The sequence below is a fragment of the Leucoraja erinacea genome, chromosome 1 (genome assembly GCF_028641065.1).
Source record: "Leucoraja erinacea ecotype New England chromosome 1, Leri_hhj_1, whole genome shotgun sequence".
Taxonomy (NCBI): Eukaryota; Metazoa; Chordata; class Chondrichthyes; order Rajiformes; family Rajidae; genus Leucoraja; species Leucoraja erinaceus.
The window spans coordinates 137,353,938-137,374,109 of NC_073377.1; the positions used below are offsets into that span (position 1 = coordinate 137,353,938).

Consider the following 20,172-nt stretch of genomic DNA (forward strand, 5'->3'; position numbering starts at 1 on the left):
TCACTATCCTACACACTAGGACACACCCACCCTCTACATGGATAAGAAAGTTTTAGCGAGATATAGGCCAAACACAGGCAGGTGGGACTAGGAGGAGGTGCAAAGGGACTTGGGAGAGCTGGTGCAGGATTCCCAAAACGTTAATTTGCAAGTTGAATCGGTAGTAAGGAAGACAAATGCAATGTTAGCATTTATTTAGGGAGGACTAGTACAAAAACAGCGATGTAATGCTGAGGTTCTATAAGGCGCTGGTCAGACCGCATTTGGAGTATTGTGAGCAATTTTCCGCCCCTTATCCGATTTCCGAGGAAGGATGTGCTGGTGCTGGAGAGGGTCCAGAGGAGGTTTACAAGAATGGTCCCAGGAATGAGTGGGTTAACATATGGAGGCCCTATCGGGGGGGGGGGGGGGGGGGGGGGGGGGGGGGGGTGCAACGAGTGCCATTTGGCATGGGCTTCATGCCTGTCTGCTGCAAAGAGAAAGAGATCTTGATTTGAGGGGGCTCTAAAATTCAGGGGCCTCTAAAATTGAAATAATCTATGAGAGGGCCTAAACATAGCTTGTCCAGTTCTGTTATAATTGTATATGTTTCTATCCTACCCCTCTCATCCTTCTCAATTCCAGAGAATATGGAGAAGCAACGTTTTGGGTAAGGTCCCTTCGACCTGAAGGACAAGTATTTCACATTGGTGGTGTATATATGAAACAGGCTGCCAGAGCAAGGGAGAGGTGGGTATATTGACAACATTTAAAAGGCACTTGGACAGGTACATGAATGGGAATGTTTGTGGAGGCATAGTGGATAGGTGCCAGCAAGTGGGACTAACTCGGTTTGGCAACTTGGTCAGCATGGACAGGTTGGGCCGAAGGGCCTGTTTCTGTGCTGTACAGCTCTGTGACCTCCACACTTTCCTTTCCACTTCTTTAATTTAGTTTAGAGATACCTCGCGGAAACAGGCCCTTTGGTCCACCGAGTCCGCACCGACCAGTGATCCCCGCACACTAACACTATCCTACACACAGTAGGGACAACTTAGGTTTGCACCAAGCCAATTTACCTACAATCCTGTATGTCTTTGGAGTGTGGGTGGAAACCGAAGATCTCGGAAAAAACCCACGCGGTCACAGGGAGAACGTGCAGACTCCGTACAGGCAGCACCCGTAGTCGGGATCGAACCTGTGTCTCTGGCGCTGCAGGCATTGTTAGGCTGCAACTCTACCGCTGCGCCTCCACGCATCTTAAATGAACTAATGTCAGTTCAAGGCTCAAATGCAGAAGAGGTGTCCTGTGTTTGCAGGTAAACATGTGGCAGAAAGTGGTAGCATACAACAGTATCTTTGTGAAATGAAGAACTGGTATTTACAATGAGTGTTTGGCTGTACTTACATAACTTCAGGATCTGTGCCCTCCATGTAAAAGCTCGGAGCAGATACCACCTGGGTATTATTACAGAAGTTCAAACCAATAAATTCATTCACCTCGAGGGCCTGTGCAAAATCAAAGTAACACATTTGGTAATTAGGGCAACACCAAAAGCACTGACGGCTAAAGAGTTCGTCCTGTTACAGGGGGGGTGTGGAGGTTTTGGAAAGGGTGCAGAATAGATTACATCATGATAGGAGCAGAACGAGGCCATTCGGCCCATCAAGTCTACTCAGCCATTCCATCATGGCTGATCTATTTTTCCCTCTCAACCCCATTCTCCTGCCAGTCCCCATAATCTTTGTCGCCTTTTGTAATCAAGAACCTATCAATGTCTGCCTTAAAAATACCACAGCTGCCTGTGGCATTGAATTCCATAGATTTACTACATTCTGGCGAAATAAATTCTACCTTGTCTGAAGGTGCGTCCTTTCATTCTGCGGCTGTGCCCTCTGGTTCTGGACTCTCCCACTAGTGGAAACATCCTCTCCACATCCACTCTATCCAGGCTTTTCACTATTCGGTAAGTTTCAATGAGGTCTCCCCTCATCTTTCTAAACTCCAGCGAGTACAGGCCCAGCAGACAATACCCCATAATAAAAAAACAAAAACAGGTGTTTAGAAATCTTTGCAAAATAATTTAAAAGGAATAACTGAAATATCACATTTACATAAGTATTCAGACCCTTTACTCATTGCTTTGTTGAGGTACCTTTGGCAGCGATTACAGGCACAAGTCTTCTTGGGTATGACGCTACAAGCTCTGTCAGGTTGGATGGGGAGCATCGATGCACAGCTATTTTCAGGTCCCTCCAGAGATGTTCGATCGGGTTCAAGTCCGGGCTCTGGCTGGGCCACTCAAGGACATTCACAGACTTTTGTCACAAAGCCACTCCTGCGTTGGCTTGGCTGTGTGCTTAGGGTTGTTGTCAGAGCCCAGTCTGAGGTCCTGAATGCTCTGGAGCAGGTTTTCATCAAGGATCTCTCGACATTGCTCCATTCATTTTTCCCTCGATCCTGACAAGTCTCCCAGCTCCTGCCGCTGAAAAACATTCCCATAGCATGATGCTGCCACCACCATGCTTCACCGTAGGTATGGCATTTGCCAGGTGATGAGCAGTGCCTGGTTTCCTCCAAACGTGATGCTTGGCATTCAGGCCAAAGAGTTCAATCTTGGTTTCATCAGACCGGAGAATCATGTTTAGGTGCCTTTTGGCAAACTCCAAGCGGGCTGTCATTTGCCTTTTACTGATGAGTGGCTTCCATCTGACCATTCTACCATAAAGGCCTGATTGGTGGAGTGCTGCAGATATAGTTGTCCTTCTGGAAGGTTCTCCCTTCTCCACAGAGAAACTCTGGAGCTCTGTCAGAGTGTCCATCGGGTTGGTCACCTCCCTGACCAAGGCCCTTCTCCCCGATTGCTCAGTTTGACCGAGCGGCCAGCTCTATGAAGAGTCCTGGTGGTTTCAAAGTTCTTCCATTTAAGAATGACGGAGGCCACTGTGCTCTTCGGGACCTGCAATGCTGCAGAAATTGTTTATACCCTTCCCCAGATGTGTCTCGACACAATCCTGTCTTGGAGGTCTACGGACAGTTCCTTCGTCTTCATGGCTTGGTTTTTGCTCTGACATGCACTGTCAAATGTGGGACCTTATATAGACAGGTATGTGCCTTTCTAAATCATGTACAATCATTTAATTTGCCACTGATGGACTCCAATCAGGTTGTAGAAACATCTCAAGGATAATCAATGGAAACAGGATGCACTGAAGCTCAATTTTTAATGTCATAGCAAAGGGTCAGAATGCTTATGTAAATGTGATATTTCCGTTATTTCTTTATAAATACTTTGCAAACATTTCTAAACACCTGTTTTCGCTTCTTCATTCTGGGATATTGTGTGTAGATTGATGAAGGGGTCTGAATACTTTCTGAACGCACTGTACAAGAAAGATAGGCACAAAATGCTGGAGTAACTCAGAGGGACAGGCAGCATCTCTGGAGAGAAGGAATGGGTGACATTTTGGGTCGAGACCCTTCTTCAGACTGAGAGTCAGGGGAGCGGGAGTCTCGAGATATGGAAGGGTAACGTGTGAAAAGGACAGATCAAAGCAGATGATGATGAGGAAATATAGAATGGTTTACTGTTGGCGAGGGGAAGGTGACAACGAGGCATACAAACAGTAAAATTAATCAAGAGGACAGTGAAACTAGTCAGAGGACTAGGGTTGGGGGACGGATGGAGAGAGAGAGGGGTTACTTGCAGTTAGAGAAATCAATATTCATGCCCTTTCCCCCATATACCCTATAATCTATCAATCGCTGATGTAAGTTTTGATCAACCCATCATCATCAGCAACTCAAAACTCCTACCAGCTGTTGTAGCCCAATATTTATCTCTCTCTCTGTAACGTCTCTAAAGTCTCTCTAAAGCCACTCTCTCTAAAGTCCTGGGTTTAATATTCCACCTCATTCTCATGGTTCTCAACTCCCTACAGCAAATAGATTCATCCACACCTTGGCATTTCAAATTAATATTTTTGAACTACTGGGTCATATTATTCAAAACTGGCCTTCTTAAATTGGGCCTGGAAGTCCAGATATCATCTTAGAAAATGTACTTTTGCTGCTGTCTGCTCTATACTTCCAGGAAATGTGGTAGCTAGGACTGCTCACACACCGCAAGCTCACAAGCTTCAATTTTAGGCAACTCCATTACCATTCCCTCTCTCCCTTCTTCTCAACATAACACCACCCGCCCCCCACAGTGCCCCACCTGGACTCACGCATCTCCCCCCCCCACACCACCCCTCTTCCTCCCCTTCCACCTACATTCCTCTGGCTTCACAATGTGTAACTCTTCTGTCTTTCTGCCTCACACCTTTTTCATCGCTGGTCCTTGTCCAACCATCTGCCTATCAAAACACTCCCCTCACCTGTATCAATCAATCAATCAAGCACTTTATTCATCCCCGAGGGGCAATTTAAAAGGGCGCATTACAGTAGCTTTTTTTTTAAAAAAAAGAAAGAGACACAATCAACGAAGAGACAAACATTCAAAGCTACTCTCTGCACCTACCGGTCGACCGCACGAGCAGTGACCCGGCAAGGATTGGGTTGTCAGCAGCGATACAATAATAAAGAACACACAAAATGTAACACAAACATCCACCACAGCATTCATCACTGTGGTGGAAGGCACAAACATTTGGCCAGTCCTCCTCCATTTCCCCCCCCGTGGACAGGACCAGAGTCCAGAGTCAGTCCAGGATCGGCTCTTCCTCACCGGAGACCGCGGCTTTAGATTGTTGTAGGCCGCAGGCCGGCGGTCAAGATTTAAAGTCCCCGCCGCAGCCAGAAGCACCGTAGACTGCAGGGCCGGCGGTCGAAGCTCCCATCCAGGGGTGATGGTGAGTCCACGCCGGCCCCGCGGTATCCACCTATTACCTGCCTGACTTTGTCCTATCCTTCTCCCTTCCAGATTTCTTTTACCCCCCTCCCCTACAGCAGCCTGAAGAAGGGTCTCGACCCGTAATGTCGCCTATTCCTTATCTCCTGAGATGCTGCCTGACCCGCTGAACTACTTCAGCTTTTAGTGTCTATCTTCCGTTTAAACCAGCATCTGCAGTTCCTTCCTACATATCAATCCTACGATTCAATAACTACTTAAAAAAACAAATGAAAACATACACAGCGGGGATAGGGTTAAGCTCGATTGTAGGATGATAACTCCTTCATATATATTGGACTGTTAATTCACAAAAGGACACATAGTGCTGGAGTAACTGCAGTGCCTTGTATCTACATTTGGGCTATTAACCCCTTGGTACTTACTGTGAGGCCGTAACGAGGGATACTTAAGTATTGCAGCCAGGACAACCAACTTAACACACTTGGCAGGTTTACCAGGAGGCCAGAAAATAGCTGGAAAGAATTACAAAGAGTTAGCAGGCCGAGATTGCTCCAGTTCTCACTGTGTTCTGTTGTCACACTCCCCTCCAGCAACAGTGTGCCATGACTCTACAAACCGCACACAGGGCTACTCTGACTGCACCTCCAAAGCTCACAACCTCCCAAAGCAGTGAGGGCAATGGCTAGAAGGTGCAATGAGACACAATGCCTTGCAAAATTCCCTTCATGTCACATACTAACCCAACTTCAAAATATATTGCCAGTGTTTTACTTCCACTGAGTTTAAATGTCTCGTTTTTAGTTTAGTTTAGAGATCCAGGGTGGAAACACAGGCCCTTCGGCCCACCGAGTCTGTGCTGACCAGTGATCACCCCATACCTCTATCCTACACACGAGGGACAAATTACAGAAGCCAATTAACCTACGAACCTGCACGTCTTTGGTGTGTGGGAGGGAACTGCAGCACCCGGAGAAAACCCCGCATGATCACAGGGAGAACGTGCAAACTCCGTACAGATAGCACCCATAGTCAAGATCGAACCTGGATCTCTGGCACTGTAAGGCAGCAACTCTACCGCTGCGCCACCGGACCTTGGATCTCTGTTCCCAACAGGATTGTCGGAGCACCTTAAGCAAAGCTTGTGAGCAGTCCTGGTCGCCCAGCTAAAGGAAGGGTGTCACTAATTTGGGAAAGGTGCAGAAAAGATGAACCAGGACGCTTTCTGAGCTTGCAGACTTGTGTTATAGGTGGAGGCAGGACAGGCTGGGACTATAATCTGCAGAGAATGAGGGGTAACCTTATTGGTGGACAAGATCACGAGGGGCATGGATAAAGTGTCATAGTCTTTTTCGCAGAGTAGAGCATTCTAAAACTAGAGGGCACAGGCTTCAGGTGCGAGGGGAGACATTTAAGAGGGGAAACTTTTTTTATTCAGAGGGTAGTCGTATCTGGAACAAGCTGCCAGAGGAAGCTGTACACGCGGTTACAATTACGACTTCCAGAAGACATTTGGACAGATATATGGATAGGAAGTGCTTAAAGGCCTGTTGGCCAAATGCAGGCAAATGGGGCTAGCCCAATATGCCAACTTGATCAACATGGACAAGGTGGGCTGAAGGGCCTTTTTCCATGCTGTATTCTATAAAAGGAATGCCGCCGTTCAAGAAGCCGTTGTATAACACATTCTCAGAGCAAAAGATGGTGATACATTATGACCATATTAGCGATTTCGCCATTAAAAAAAACAAACAAAAATGCCCTAAAAATGTGATTTGAAAATTATTCATTTTAAATAACTAATTATTCCTGGGAAACATTCCAAAATTCATTTAAAAAGTTACTGAGCTGCATTAATATTGCATCAATATTCCCAAAACTTGCCTGTTCCACACAGGACAACTTTCACCATTAAGTTTATACGCTGGTGAAAATATATTGTACTTATGCATTTTTGTTTTTTTTGTATCAAAAATAATTTATTTAATTACAATCACGATACAAAACAAACCATGGTGACACACCGACCACCATATTGCAAAATCACCAAATTATTCAGACACTAAATTTCTACACAACGATGTTACAAATATACTAAATAATTACTGTACAACGATGTCCATTCCTAACAGCACCCGGGCGCGGACGTAACACTGGTAAAGGGGCCAGCATCTGGCTTGCCCCTTTACCAAAGCCCTCTTCCGCCTGGCGCGGTGACTCACGGATGGCCAGCTTGGCCAGGCCTAGGAGCAACCCAACCAGAACATCTTCGGCCTTACCCACTCCCTAGATCCTGTCACCAGCCCTCCGGTCGCTGACAGCAGAGCCGCTCCTTCCACTATGGACCCTAGGTGGAGTGGCGGTGCTCCTTGTCCTCCGGACCCTGGCCATAAAGGACGTTCTACTGCTCTACCCTGTATTCATGCATTGGTGGGGATACATGTGAAAAATCACATTACCGTTGTGATTGAGATCAAATCAAGTTTTACTTCCATAGGTGAAAGGTCTGTTACTTCCTGAATTTTTCCCATTTTCCTTTTTTTCTTTTTACTACTATTGATAATATTCATTTTCTCACTTAACTGGATTTTTAGGTTTAGGCTTATTATTGTCCCGTGTACCGAGGTACAGTGAAAAGCTTTTGTTTTGCAGACGCTCTTAAACTTCTGCAGGTGCACAGTGGAGAACACATCTGTTGTCATGTAGGGGGCGCTGCTCTGGCAGCAGCCATGTCAGCAGCGCGTCAGTGTTTTCAACCTTTTTTTCCTCCTGCTCAAAACCTTTTTTATTTTTTAGTATGTTTTAAAGTATGTATTTTAATGTTCCTTTGTGTGTTTTGTGTGGGGGGTGGTGTGGGGGGGTAAGGGGGAAACCGCTTCGGTCGCCTCCTCCATGGAGAGGCGAGTTTTTTTCAGGTCGCCTCCTAACATGGAGGATCAGCGCGGCCTTTCCCGGAGACGCACCCGGGGGCGCAGCGTGGACTCTCGTTGTGGAGCGGGTGAGCCCTCGCTGGAGGGGAGCGCTCCATTTCGCTGGCGCGGCATCTACAGCCCGGGATCCCACGTAGGGGACCCGGGGGAAGAAGAAGCCATCACTGCCAGCCTGCGGCCAACTTCTACCGCGGGTCCGGCATGGACCCACCATCACCCCTGGAGGGGAGCTTCGACCGCCGGCCCTGCAGTCTACGGTGCTTCTGGCTGTGGCGGAGTCTATAAATCTCGACCGATCGGCCTACACCATCTTAAAGCCGCGGTCTCCGGTGAGGAAGAGCCGATCCTGGACTGACTCTGGGCTCTGGTCCTGTCCACGGGGGGGGAAATGGAGGAGGACTGGCCAAATTTTGTGCCTTCCACCACAGTGATGAATGCTGTGGTGGATGTTTGTGTTACAGTTTTATTGTGGTTGTGTGTTCTTTATTATTGTACTGCTGCTGACAACCCAAATTTCCACCGACCCTGGTTGTGTGGCAATAAATTATATCTATATCTATATATTGACTGGTTGTGTCATGGTCTGCTTCTTATTTCAGGAGGATGAGAGGTGATCTTATATAGAGTCATGAGAGGAATAGATCGGCACAGAGTCTGTTGCCCAGTGTAGGTGAATCGAAGACCAGAGGACATTGGTTTAAGATGAAGAGGAAAAGATTTAATAGGAATCTGAGAGGTAACTTTTTTACACAAAGGGTGGTGGGTGTATGGAATGAGCTGTCAGAGGAGGTAGTTGAGGCTGAGACTATCCCAACATTTAAGAAACATTTAGACAGGTACATGGATAGGACACGTTTAGAGGGATATGGACCAAATGAAGGCAAGTGGGACTAGTGTAGATGGGACATGTTGGCCAGTGTGGGCAAATTGGGCCAACGGGCCTGTTTCCACTGTATCACTCCATGACTCCTGCCATCAGGTAGAAGGTCTGCAACAGCATCTTCCCAATGACAATCAGGCTGTTGAACACCACGAACTCCAACTAAACTACAAACTACAAAGTGCCTGTGTCGCACGAGGTACTTTGGGCTTTGTTTTTTTGCATTATATTGTTTCATTTATTTATTGAACTTCTTTTTGTTTATTACATTATCTATGGAGTATTATGTTTCCAAACTTGTGCTGTGGAGGCAAGTAGTTGCAATTGTTCCGTTTTGGTACATATGACAATAAACTAGGCAGTCACGGTGGTGCAGCGGTAGTTGCTGCCTTAAGGGCCTGTCCCGCTTGGGCATCATTTTGTACATCCCAAAAACCTGGGGCGCTGCGCGTCACCGCGTACCATACACACGTAATGCGCACCATGTGCGCATCACGTGTGCGGCTCGATGCGCTCACCGTGCATCATGACGCGTAAATGATGTTGCGTAAATTACGCGCAAATGACGCCCAAGTGGGACAGGCCCTTAACAGTATATACAGCGCAAGAGTCCCGCGTTCCATCCTGACTATGGATGCTGTCTGTACGGAGTTGTACCACCCCCCCGTGACCTCCGTGGGTTTTCTCCGAGATCTTCGGTTACCACACACATTCCAAAGACGTACAGGTTTGTAGGTTAATTGGCTTGGTATTAATTAGAAATTACCCTGAGTGCGTGTAGGATAGTGTTAACGTGCGGGTCGGTGCGGACTCGGTAGGCCGAAGGGCGTTTTTCTGCACCGTGATCTCTAAACTAATCCAAAACACTCTTGACATAAGATATAGCATACATAAATACAATTGTGTCAAACTCAAGTCCAATAGGTAGAGCAAAGGGGAAGATACAGACTTGCCATCAGACTTCACCACTTTCCTTCCTCTGTTGGAGCAGGTGCAGGTCACCACGTTCACCTGCGCCTCCTCCAACCTCATCTATTGCATCCGTTGCTCTAGGTGCCAACTGCTCTACATCGCTGAGACCAAGCACAGGCTTGGCGATCGCTTCGCTCAACACCTCCGCTCAGTTCGCAATAACTAACCTGATCTCCCGGTGGCTCAGCACTTCAACTCCCCCTCCCATTCCCAATCCTCCTCCATTGCCAGAGTGAGGCCCAGCGCAAATTGGAGGAACAGCACCTCATATTTCGCTTGGGTAGTTTACACCTCAGCGGTATGAACATTGACAGTCCCTGCTTTCTCCCTCCTTCCCCTCCCCTTCCCAGCTCTCCCACAGCCCACTGTGTCCGCATCTTCCTTTCTTTTTCCCACCTCTCCCCCCAACATCAGTCTGAAGAAGGGTCTCGACCCGAAACGTCAGAGATGCTGCCTCACCCGCTGAGTTTCTCCAGCGTTTTTGTCTACGTTCCATCCTTCATTCTTTCTTTTGTTGTGAAGATAGCAGCAAAACATCTTCTGAATACATCATCCAATTTCTTTGTTCCTTATTTTAATTTCTCCTGTCTCTTCCATTAAAGAATCAAACTTTATATTTACTATGTGTTTTACTTTCACATATTGTTAAGTAGCCTTTAAGGAGGAGGAAATAGAAGGAATTTAAGAGCATATGGAAAGGAATCTCTGGAGTTGATGCGCTACAATGCTAAGAACTATATTCTGCACTCTGTATCTTCCTCTTTGCTCTACCTGTTGTACTGGAGTTCGGCTTGAATGCATTTAGATTTATGTATAGTATTATCTCATTTGCTTGGATAGCATGCGGCGCAGCGCTCGAGTTGCTGCCTCACAGCACCAGAGACCTGGCTTTGGTGCTATCTATGAGGAGTTTGCACGTTCTCCCTGTGGCCGTGTGGGTGACCGGCTGCGCCGGGTTTCCTCCCGCATCCCAGCGACGTGCTGGTTCGTGGGTTAATTGGCCTCTGTAAATTGCCCCCCAGTGTGTCGGGAGTGGATGAGAAAGTGGGATAACAGAACTAGTGTTAATAGGAGATCGATGATCGGCGTGGACTCGGTGGGCCATATCTTTCATCCATTTACTCCACATGCAGACCAAGCTTTTCACTGTACCTTGGTTCATGTGACAGTAATACACCTACGCTAAAGAGTGAATTGAAGGACTCATGCAAAGGCAAGGCTGGATCGACAGTGAGAGAGATAAACACACATGGTGGATAGCCACCAAGTGGTCATAGGAGTGGAAGGCAACATCATCTCCATTACACAGCTACGTCTCTTCACCAAATAAAAGCTGTCCAGGGTCTGACCTCCCCAGAGGACCATGGGTGAAGCTCAACAGACTTGGTACTGGAGTTGGGCGTATCAATGCCAGCGTGTGGAGATGGGGACTCCGCCAGAGCCCAGCCTGTGAATGCGGAGCAGAACAACAGACAGCCAACCATGTCATCTCTGAGTGCCCGCTCTACCACCCACCAAATGGGGCTCAGGGCCTGGCAGACATTGGCGTCAACAGAGGCAACAAACTGGCTGCTCAACACCTACCTTGAGATCTAACTATTCCTTTGGTTTATGTTTCATTCGCAAGAAGAAGACACATGACTCCTGGCCTGTATCTGTACACTGTGGACGGCTTGATTGTAATCATGTATAGTCTTTCCGCTGACTGGATAGCAAGCGTCAAAAAGAGCTTTTCACTGTACCTCGGCACACGTGACAACAAACTAAACTTTAAACTAAAGACGTAGGAGAGGCCAGGATCAGTAGGTTTTAGTGTGGAAGGAGCTGGCCAAGGTAGGGATTTTAAGGTAGGCAAGGTAAGAAGGTAAATGTGACTTACGATCATTATAACAAATATTATGCTAATAATGAGATTTGCTACGCCAATAATGTTCTGTCCAGTTGCAACAGCCAGTCCCAGTGAGGTGGCGGTGATGGACACCTGGACTAACGTCAACATCGCAATGAGAAAGGCACCGGCGTCTAACCTAAAGCCTGGAAAATCAAAAAACAAAACAGTTCACATAAGCCATGGGGTAAAGATAGATCAGATGGCAAACTAGACACCAGGGCCGAATTGTCTCATTGTGCTCCTACTGCATGTCTTATGGTCAATGTTCCATGACAACTAAAATATCAAGTTAACTAAAAGTAGGTATGCTACAAAACTTACCTTCAGCGGCGCTGCAGTTCTGCCACTGTCCGAGTGCGCGGCTTTGGTGCCTTTGGAGAGGGGGGCAGGGTTAAAATGCGTTTTTTCTCCTACCTGTCCTGGATATATTTTCTCGGAGTGCAAGCTTTTGCTGAAGAATAGTTCCGACGGCTGTTCTGTGAATTTTTTTTTTTTTTTTAAATCGGCCGACAAGTTCAGCGCTGGAGTAATTTAAAAATCTAAAGTCGTCAACGCCGAGAACGGGGACGGATTTCACGTACGGGACAGGTAAAGGAAAGCCGTTTATTTTATGTATAAAAGTGCTCAAGATGCCTTTAATCCACATTTTATATTGCGAAACGGTGATTTAGGACCCATACGAACCGGCAGTATTTTTCCTGCCGATATGGGGTTTAAATTCACCGCAACCGCTACCTTACTTATGATCGCGTTCCTCAAAAACCCATTCACAAGATGATTAAAATGGCCATTAATTTACAGGAATTAAACACTAAATTCCTTCCATTTGGCCTATAAATCTATGACAATGAAATTTAAAAATCATGTTATATTGTGATTCTTGTGTGAATGTTATTTGAACACTTAGGCTATTAAAAAATATTAATCTTTTCTTAATAAATGGATAGCTTCGAGAGGCTGGTCCTGGCACACCTCAAAAGCTGCCTACCCCCCACACTGGATCCCTATCAGTTTGCCTACCGCAAGAACAGGAGTACGGAGGATGCCATCTCAACGGCACTTCACTCCGCCCTCTCCCACCTTGACAACAGAGACACTTATGTAAGAATGCTGTTCATCGATTACAGCTCAGCATTCAACACCATTATTCCATCAAAACTGATCACCAAACTCGGTAACCTGGGCATCGACCCCTCCCTCTGCAACTGGATACTGGACTTTCTAACCAACAGACCCCAGTCTGTGAGGTTAGACAAGCACACCTCTTCAACCCTCACCCTGAACACCGGCGTTCCTCAGGGCTGTGTGCTAAGCCCCCTCCTCTACTCCCTCTTCACCTATGACTGCACACCTGTACATGGTACTAACACCATCATCAAGTATGCAGATGATACAACGGTGATTGGCCTCATCAGCAACAACGATGAGCTGGCCTACAGGGAGGAGGTCCAGCACTTAGCAGCATGGTGCGCTGACAACAACCTGGCCCTTAACTCCAAGAAGACCAAGGAGCTCATTGTAGACTTCAGGAAGTCCAGAGGCGGCACGCACACCCCCATCCACATTAACGGGACGGAGGTGGAACGTGTTTCTAGCTTCAGGTTCCTGGGAGTCAACATCTCCGATGACCTCTCTTGGACCCACAATACCTCTACTCTGATCAAGAAGGCTCATCAGCGTCTCTTCTTCCTGAGGAGACTGAAGAAGGTCCATCTGTCTCCTCAGATCCTGGTGAACTTCTACCGCTGCACCATCGAGAGCATCCTTACCAACTGCATCACAGTATGGTATGGCAACTGCTCTGTCTCCGACCGGAAGGCATTGCAGAGGGTGGTGAAAATTGCCCAACGCATCACCGGTTCCACGCTCCCCTCCATTGAGTCTGTCCAAAGCAAGCGCTGTCTGCGGAGGGCGCTCAGCATCGCCAAGGACTGCTCTCACCCTAACCATGGACTGTTTACCCTCCTACCATCCGGGAGGCGCTACAGGTCTCTCCGTTGCCGAACCAGCAGGTCGAGGAACAGCTTCTTTCCGGCCGCTGTCACTCTACTAAACAACGTACCTCGGTGACTGCCAATCACCCCCCCCCGGACACTTATTATTTTTTTTTTTTTATTCAAATCGTTTGCTATGTCGCTCTTCAAGGGAGATGCTAAATGCATTTCGTTGTCTCTGTACTGTACACTGACAATGACAATTAAAATTGAATCTGAATCTTGAATCTGAATCTGATCTAGTAATTGAATTTTGTAATTAGCTACAATTGGGGAACTAACTAATTATATGCTTTAATTTCAGGTCATCCAAGTAAGATTGTTTCATATTTGTTTCAGAATGCTTCAATCTATAATAACTGAACATTTCTTTCAGTTCTCTTAAATTTTAAGAAAGTTATGGGCTTTTGACTGTCCTTGATGACAGCTTTTGTGTTAAGTCAATGGAAAAGCAATAGGGAACAAGATGCTAATTTCCGAGTATGAAAATGACCATATCTTTTTTAATACTGAAGATATGAAAGTGAATTAGGTGTCAAATTAAACTTCTTTTTATGCTTTATCTGGTGGGATAAATTGCAGACTTGATTTTTTAAATCTCAAAATTTTGTAACATTGCTACTAAAGGATTTTCTTTGCACGGTTACACCTTGCTTTGGAACTTTGTCTGCACCCTGTGTGGCGACTCTTTGCAATTTGCAAAGCATACACAACCTGATTACCATTTGTTGCACTCTGCTATGTCAATAAGTTCTAGGAGCAGATCTGGCCACTCGGCCCATCAAGTCTACGCCATTGGCTGATCTATCGTTCCTTCTTATCCCCATTTTCCTGCCTTTTCCCTGAAACCCTTGACACCCGCACTAATCAGGGCTATATTCCCATACCAACGTGCAGAACAGAATGCAGCTTCCGTGGAGGGAAATTGACAAGGTCCATGTTGGGTTGGGAAAACATCAGCTAGCCATGTTCTCCAGAGATGTTGCCTGACCCGCTGAGGCCTGCTGATCCCTGTCTGTTCTGCTTTACTAGCTCGTAGATGTGGAACGTAATATTGTCAGGTGAGGAAGTCATGTTGTCCAGTCTGAGTTGATGCAGTGACTGTACCCTCTGTGCCGTGACTAATGCCATTAACATGACTGTTTTTAAAGTCAGTCTGTGTAGAGACAGAGCTGATGCTGGAGACCAGTTTCTGAGCATCTTCAGGACAATGCTTACATCCCAAATTTGGGAGTACCTGGTTTTTGGGGGATTAGTCTTAAAAATTCCCCTCATGAGCTTTGTTACCAGTGGGTGAATCCCTACAGAGTCACGCTCTGTCCCTTGCCATAGGTAAGTCGACAGGGCACTTCTGGCGCTGTTGATGGCACTGTAACTGAGCCCCTCATCATAGTGGAGGCCTGCCAGATATTCCAGAACAGACGGGATGTTCATGTTTCTGTTGGTGATGTTGTTTTTATGGCAGTACATTTCCCACTTCCTGATGTAGACCAGATGCTGTTTTTTAGTCGATTGTCTTTGGGCCGCCGAGATCATGTTCGCTGTTCGGTCCGTTAGTCCCAGTTGTAGAAGTGGTATTTTTAAACTCTACAAATTAATAGGTTCAAATATTTATGGCATGGGTGGCTATCCCCTGTTACGGGATGTAGCAATAAGTCTGGTCTATGTGGGATGGTAATACATGGTTCTAACACCATGTTTTGTACCACTGGGAACCATGGTTGTGTAGGCCAATCGGATACTACCAAAATACTAGACGCAGAGTCTTGTTGTATTTTGCTTAATACCCGACTGATGAGGCAGAAAGGAGGGAATGCGTAAATAAACAATTTCCCCCAATGCAGCGAAAATGCATCTGTCGCTGCTGCCCCAGGGTCTGGTTCCCATGAAACATAGTTTGGTGTCTGGTTGTTTAGTCTGGATGCGAATAGATCGATATCTGGTGTTCCATATTTTGCTGTAATATCAGCAAATACTATTTTGTTCAACATCCATTCGGTGTTTTCATTAAATTTGCGTGAACTGGTGTCTGCCACTAAATTTAGTCTCCCTGGTAGGTAAGTGGCTGATAGCCAAATATCTCTTTGGATGCACCATTGCCAAATTGAGTTAGCCAGGTTGTCACATGATATCGATTTGTTTCCACCCATGTGGTTAATGTATGCTACCACGGTGGTATTGTCTATTTGTAGTCGAACATGCTGGTGATATGACCCAGTACAATATGATTTTAGGCCATGGAATGCACCCAACATTTCCAAGTAGTTTATGCCCAGTGTGAGTAAGAAAGATGCCTCCTGTGCAGTCCATCTCCCTCCACAGCTGGTGATGGTATTGGTGGCTCCCCACCCAAGTGCACTGGCATCAGATTGTAGTACCATGGAAGGGTTACTGACAATGATTGGGTTTGAACAAAACCAAATGTTGTCTATCCACCATATTAGTTCTGTTTTGGCTTGGATTGGTAGTCTCATAGGTCTGTCAACGTGACCTGCATTAATTTTGAGCGCTTGTATTTTTGCTTGTAGTTTTGGTAATGTAGAGGTCCAAATTGTGTGGCTGGGAAAGCAGCCACTATTTTACTAATTACTTTTGCTACCAATCTGATGGATGGTTTTCTGATGTCAATGAGGTTACTGCAAGCATCTATTAAATCTCTAGCCTTCTCTTAGGTAGTGTCACCATCATGTGAACTGAGTCAATGGTGAACCCCAAATAATCCATAGTGGTGGACGGCGTTAGTTTAGATTTAACTGGATGGATGATAAATCCCAGTTTTTCAAATAGCTGTTTTGTGGCTGTTACAGTCTGTATGGCCAATTCCAAAGTTTTGCCCACAATGAGTATGTCATCTAAATATGCCATAACCATGTGTTTACATTTACGTAGAAATGCTAGGGCTGGTTTTAAAAATTTTGTGAACAGCCTGGGGGCTGATGATAGCCCATTTGGCAGTGCTTTATACTGCCAGTTTGTCCCATCCAGTTGAATTTTAAATAACATCTGTGGTCACCTCATATAGGCACTGTAGAGTAAGCATCTTTTAAATCGATGCTGGCCATGAAGTAACCTTTGGAAATTAATTGTTTAGCAGTAACAAAGGTTTCCATTTTAAAGTGAATATATTGTACAAATGTATTCAATTTTGTTAGATCGATAATAATGCGACAACCACCATCTTTTTTGATTTTGGTAAAAAAAATTGGACACGAATTCTAACGGTTCGTGATGTGTTATCTCAATTACACCTTTTATGTAGAGCCGCTCCAGTTCAGCTTGTGCCTCTGATTTTCCTTTATCAGGGAGCACGAACACTCGATTCAGTATATGTTGAACTGGAGGGCTGTACTTGTGTATAAACTCTATTGTATATCCTTGGATATAGCTTAAGATGTAAGTATCAGTTGTTAATATGCTCCAGGCATTCAAAAACCAGTGTAGTCTCCCCCCAACCTCCATGCTCTCCATATTTTTTAGGGAACCAGACCCACCTACGTCCATTGTTACCAGTGGCAGGTTTACTTCTTTTTGTTGTTTTTCCGCTGTTGTTGTTGCACTGGTGCCTGGTTTTTCGGTTTGGTTAGCGTTGGGGTTCCCCGCATCTTCCAAGAAGGCCGGCCTGGGCCATGGCCTAAAAAAGACTCATGTTTGAAATACCGTGCCTTCGAGCTTTCACCAGTTCTGCTGGTGGGTGCGTAGGGATGCTGTCTTTGGCTGTAGTGGGTTTTTGTTGGTGTTCCTTTTATTAACCCCAAGGTTTTGGCTTCCTCATCGAGCTCTTTTACCTGCTTCGATAGGTTGCCTCCGTACAAGAGTATGGGTGGTTTTGTGGCCCCAGGTTTGCACAGTCCCGCGAATTTTGGGTTCAGTGTGGGTTGTATGGCACTTTTCCTGATGTTATTTATTTCATGCTGGGTGTTACAGAATAGTGCCAGCGCATCTTGTTGATCCTGGGACATTTCCCTGTCGTCCACTGTACGGGCAAATGCTGTTATCCCTGCGGTCAGTACTTTCAGTACTTTTTGCAATTTTACATCTATGCTCCTGACTCCTGTTCCAATGTGTTTCCATATACAGTAGTTAACTATTGGAACGTTCAGAGATATGCAATTGCCCGATGCCAGGTGTCTTCCTGTGGTGTCCAGTACAGCCTGCTCTTGTAACTGGTTTAGAGACATGTAGTCTATACTGGCAGCAAGCTCTGGCTCCAGATTTTTCCCAGTCTGTACTGGCTGTATAAAATTGGCCACCATGTCCAGTAAGTTCTCTTTTTCCTGCACCCCATGCACACTTGTCTTTTCTTCTGTGGCCCCCTCTTCCAGGTCAGCCCAGCACTGACCCGCAGTGCTCCCCTCCGATGAGGTGGAAACACTGTGCAGCCCTTGAAAAGGTACTGCTGTGGGTTTGTCATAGGGCCCACAGTGACCCGACTCCATATCCCGGAGTCTGTCACGTTGGAGCAAATGCTCCATACACCGCTCCATTTGGGTCTAGCGCTCTTGGTCGCTGGCCACCCGCGGTGGTTCAAAGTCGGACTCCTCTGAGTCCACGACCTTGTTAGTTTTGTGTCTAGCCTTGCCGCCTTGCCGCGTGAATTTGGCCGGTGCGGTGGCGACATCGGGCACAGCTGATCCCACTACGGGTGATCCAAGTGCCGCCGGCTGCTGCTGGCTGCCCGCTACTCCGCGGTCCTCCCTCACCAGCTTTGTCGCAGCCCTTGTCTTCTTTGTTTTCTCCATTTTCCTACCTGTAGTTGGAAATGGGAACAAAAAAGACCGCAGAGTAAACGCTTACCTGCAATTAGCGGCTTTTAAACTGCCGCTGAGGGGGAACGTCCTTCCACCGCGTCTGACGTTTCGCAATGCGTGTAGCGATATGACACGCATGCGTCCTGGCGGGGTTCTTCACGTAGTCACTCACGTGACTCCGAAGTAAAATCAGGGCTATATTCCCATACCAACGTGCAGGACAGAATGCAGCTTCCGTGGAGGGAAATGGACAAGGTCCATGTTGGGTTGGGAACACATCACCTAGCCATGTTCTCCAGAGATGCTGCCTGACCCGCTGAGTTACTCCAGCACTCTGTGTCCATGTTCTCCTGAGATGTTGCCTGACCCGCTGAGTTACTCCAGCACTCTGTGTCCATGTTCTCCAGAGATGTTGCCTGACCCGCTGAGTTACTCCAGCACTCTGTGTCCATGTTCTCCAGAGATGCTGCCTGACCCGCTGAGTTACTCCAGCACTCTGTGTTCATGTTCTCCAGAGATGTTGCCTGACCCGCTGAGTTACTCCAGCACTCTGTGTCCATGTTCTCCAGAGATGCTGCCTGACCCGCTGAGTTACTCCAGCGCTCTGTGCCTTGTCTCAGGTTGGGACCCTTCTTTCCTCCTCTAGTCATTTGTATTGCGGTCAATATTCCAGCATCTGCCGTCTCATGTGCCCCCATTCCCCTACCAATGACTACTAGAGATATTATTGCATGCTAAATCAAGTGGCAGCTGCAAGAGAGACATTTTTAGTTCAATTATTACTTTAAATTAATAGAATTTGTACAACTGTCAATGTAATAATTTTGTCTTTTAGCCACTGAAAAAAAATAAAGATCTTCCCTCCTTTTCTGACACAATTTTTAAGATGTAAGGAGCAGAATTTGGCCATTTGGCCCATTGAGTCTATTCCGCCATTCTCCTGCCTTTTCCCATTAACCCCTGACACCTGTATTAATCTGTCGATCCCCACCTTAAAAATATCAATTGACTTGACCCCCAATGAATTCCACACATTCATCACCCCCTGACTAAAGAATTTCCTCCTCATTTAGCTTTAGAGGTAAAGTGCGGAGTCAGGCCATTCGGCCCGCCGAGTCAGCACCAACCAGTGATTCCCGCACTTTGACCTTATCCTACACACACTGGGGATAATTTTACAATTACACCAAGCCAATTAACCTACAAACCTGTACGTCTTTGGAGTGTGAGAGGAAACCGAAGATCTCGGAGAAAACCCACGCAGTCGCGAGGAGAACGTACAAACTCCGTACAGACAAGCACCCATATCGGGATCGAACACGCGTCTTTGGTGCTGAAAGCACTGTAAGACAGCAGCTCTACCGCTGCGCCACCATGCCACCTCACCTCCTTTCTAAGGAGGAATGTCTATAGTTAGAGGTTGGCGGACCTGTGCCTCTTTTTCACCTCTAGTCTGTCACTATCTCCATCCATCTTCCAACCCCCTCCCCGCATCCACCTATCACTTTCTAGGCTTTGTCCCATCCCCACCTCTCTTTTCCAGTTTTCTTCCCTCTAATCCATCAGTCAGCAGAAGGGTTCCGACTGAAAACGTCATCAGTCCATTCCCGCCGCAGATGCTGCCTGATCCGCTGAGTTCCTCCAGCACTTTTCAAAATTCCAGCATCTGCAGCCTCTTGTGTTTCCATAAAAGTCAACCATTGATTTTTAACATATATATCATTTGTTTCCATTTATGAAAGGCATAGAAGATATCTATCACAGAAAAATTCACTGATTGCCTCATTGGCAAATAAATTATTGCTCATATTAGTTTTTTGAGATTGCTACTACTTTAATGTCAAGGACGCAGGAACAGCACCAGGCCATTCATCCCCTCATACTTGTACTTTCATTCCAACAGACGATGGCCAACTTGGGCCTGG

At 46.4% G+C, this 20,172-nt stretch overlaps 1 protein-coding gene across 1 annotated transcript in view; it reads right to left on the minus strand.

The window, feature by feature from the left end:
- The window catches only part of abcg2a (ATP-binding cassette, sub-family G (WHITE), member 2a), a 138,524-nt gene that overhangs the window by 2,329 nt on the left and 116,023 nt on the right, over nucleotides 1-20,172 (minus strand). The window contains exons 14-16 of the mRNA XM_055635188.1: nucleotides 11,494-11,648; nucleotides 5,258-5,347; nucleotides 1,388-1,488 (exon numbers count right to left, since the gene is read on the minus strand). Coding sequence (XP_055491163.1) covers nucleotides 1,388-1,488; nucleotides 5,258-5,347; nucleotides 11,494-11,648 — 346 coding nt within the window. The remainder of the gene's footprint in view (nucleotides 1-1,387; nucleotides 1,489-5,257; nucleotides 5,348-11,493; nucleotides 11,649-20,172) is intronic.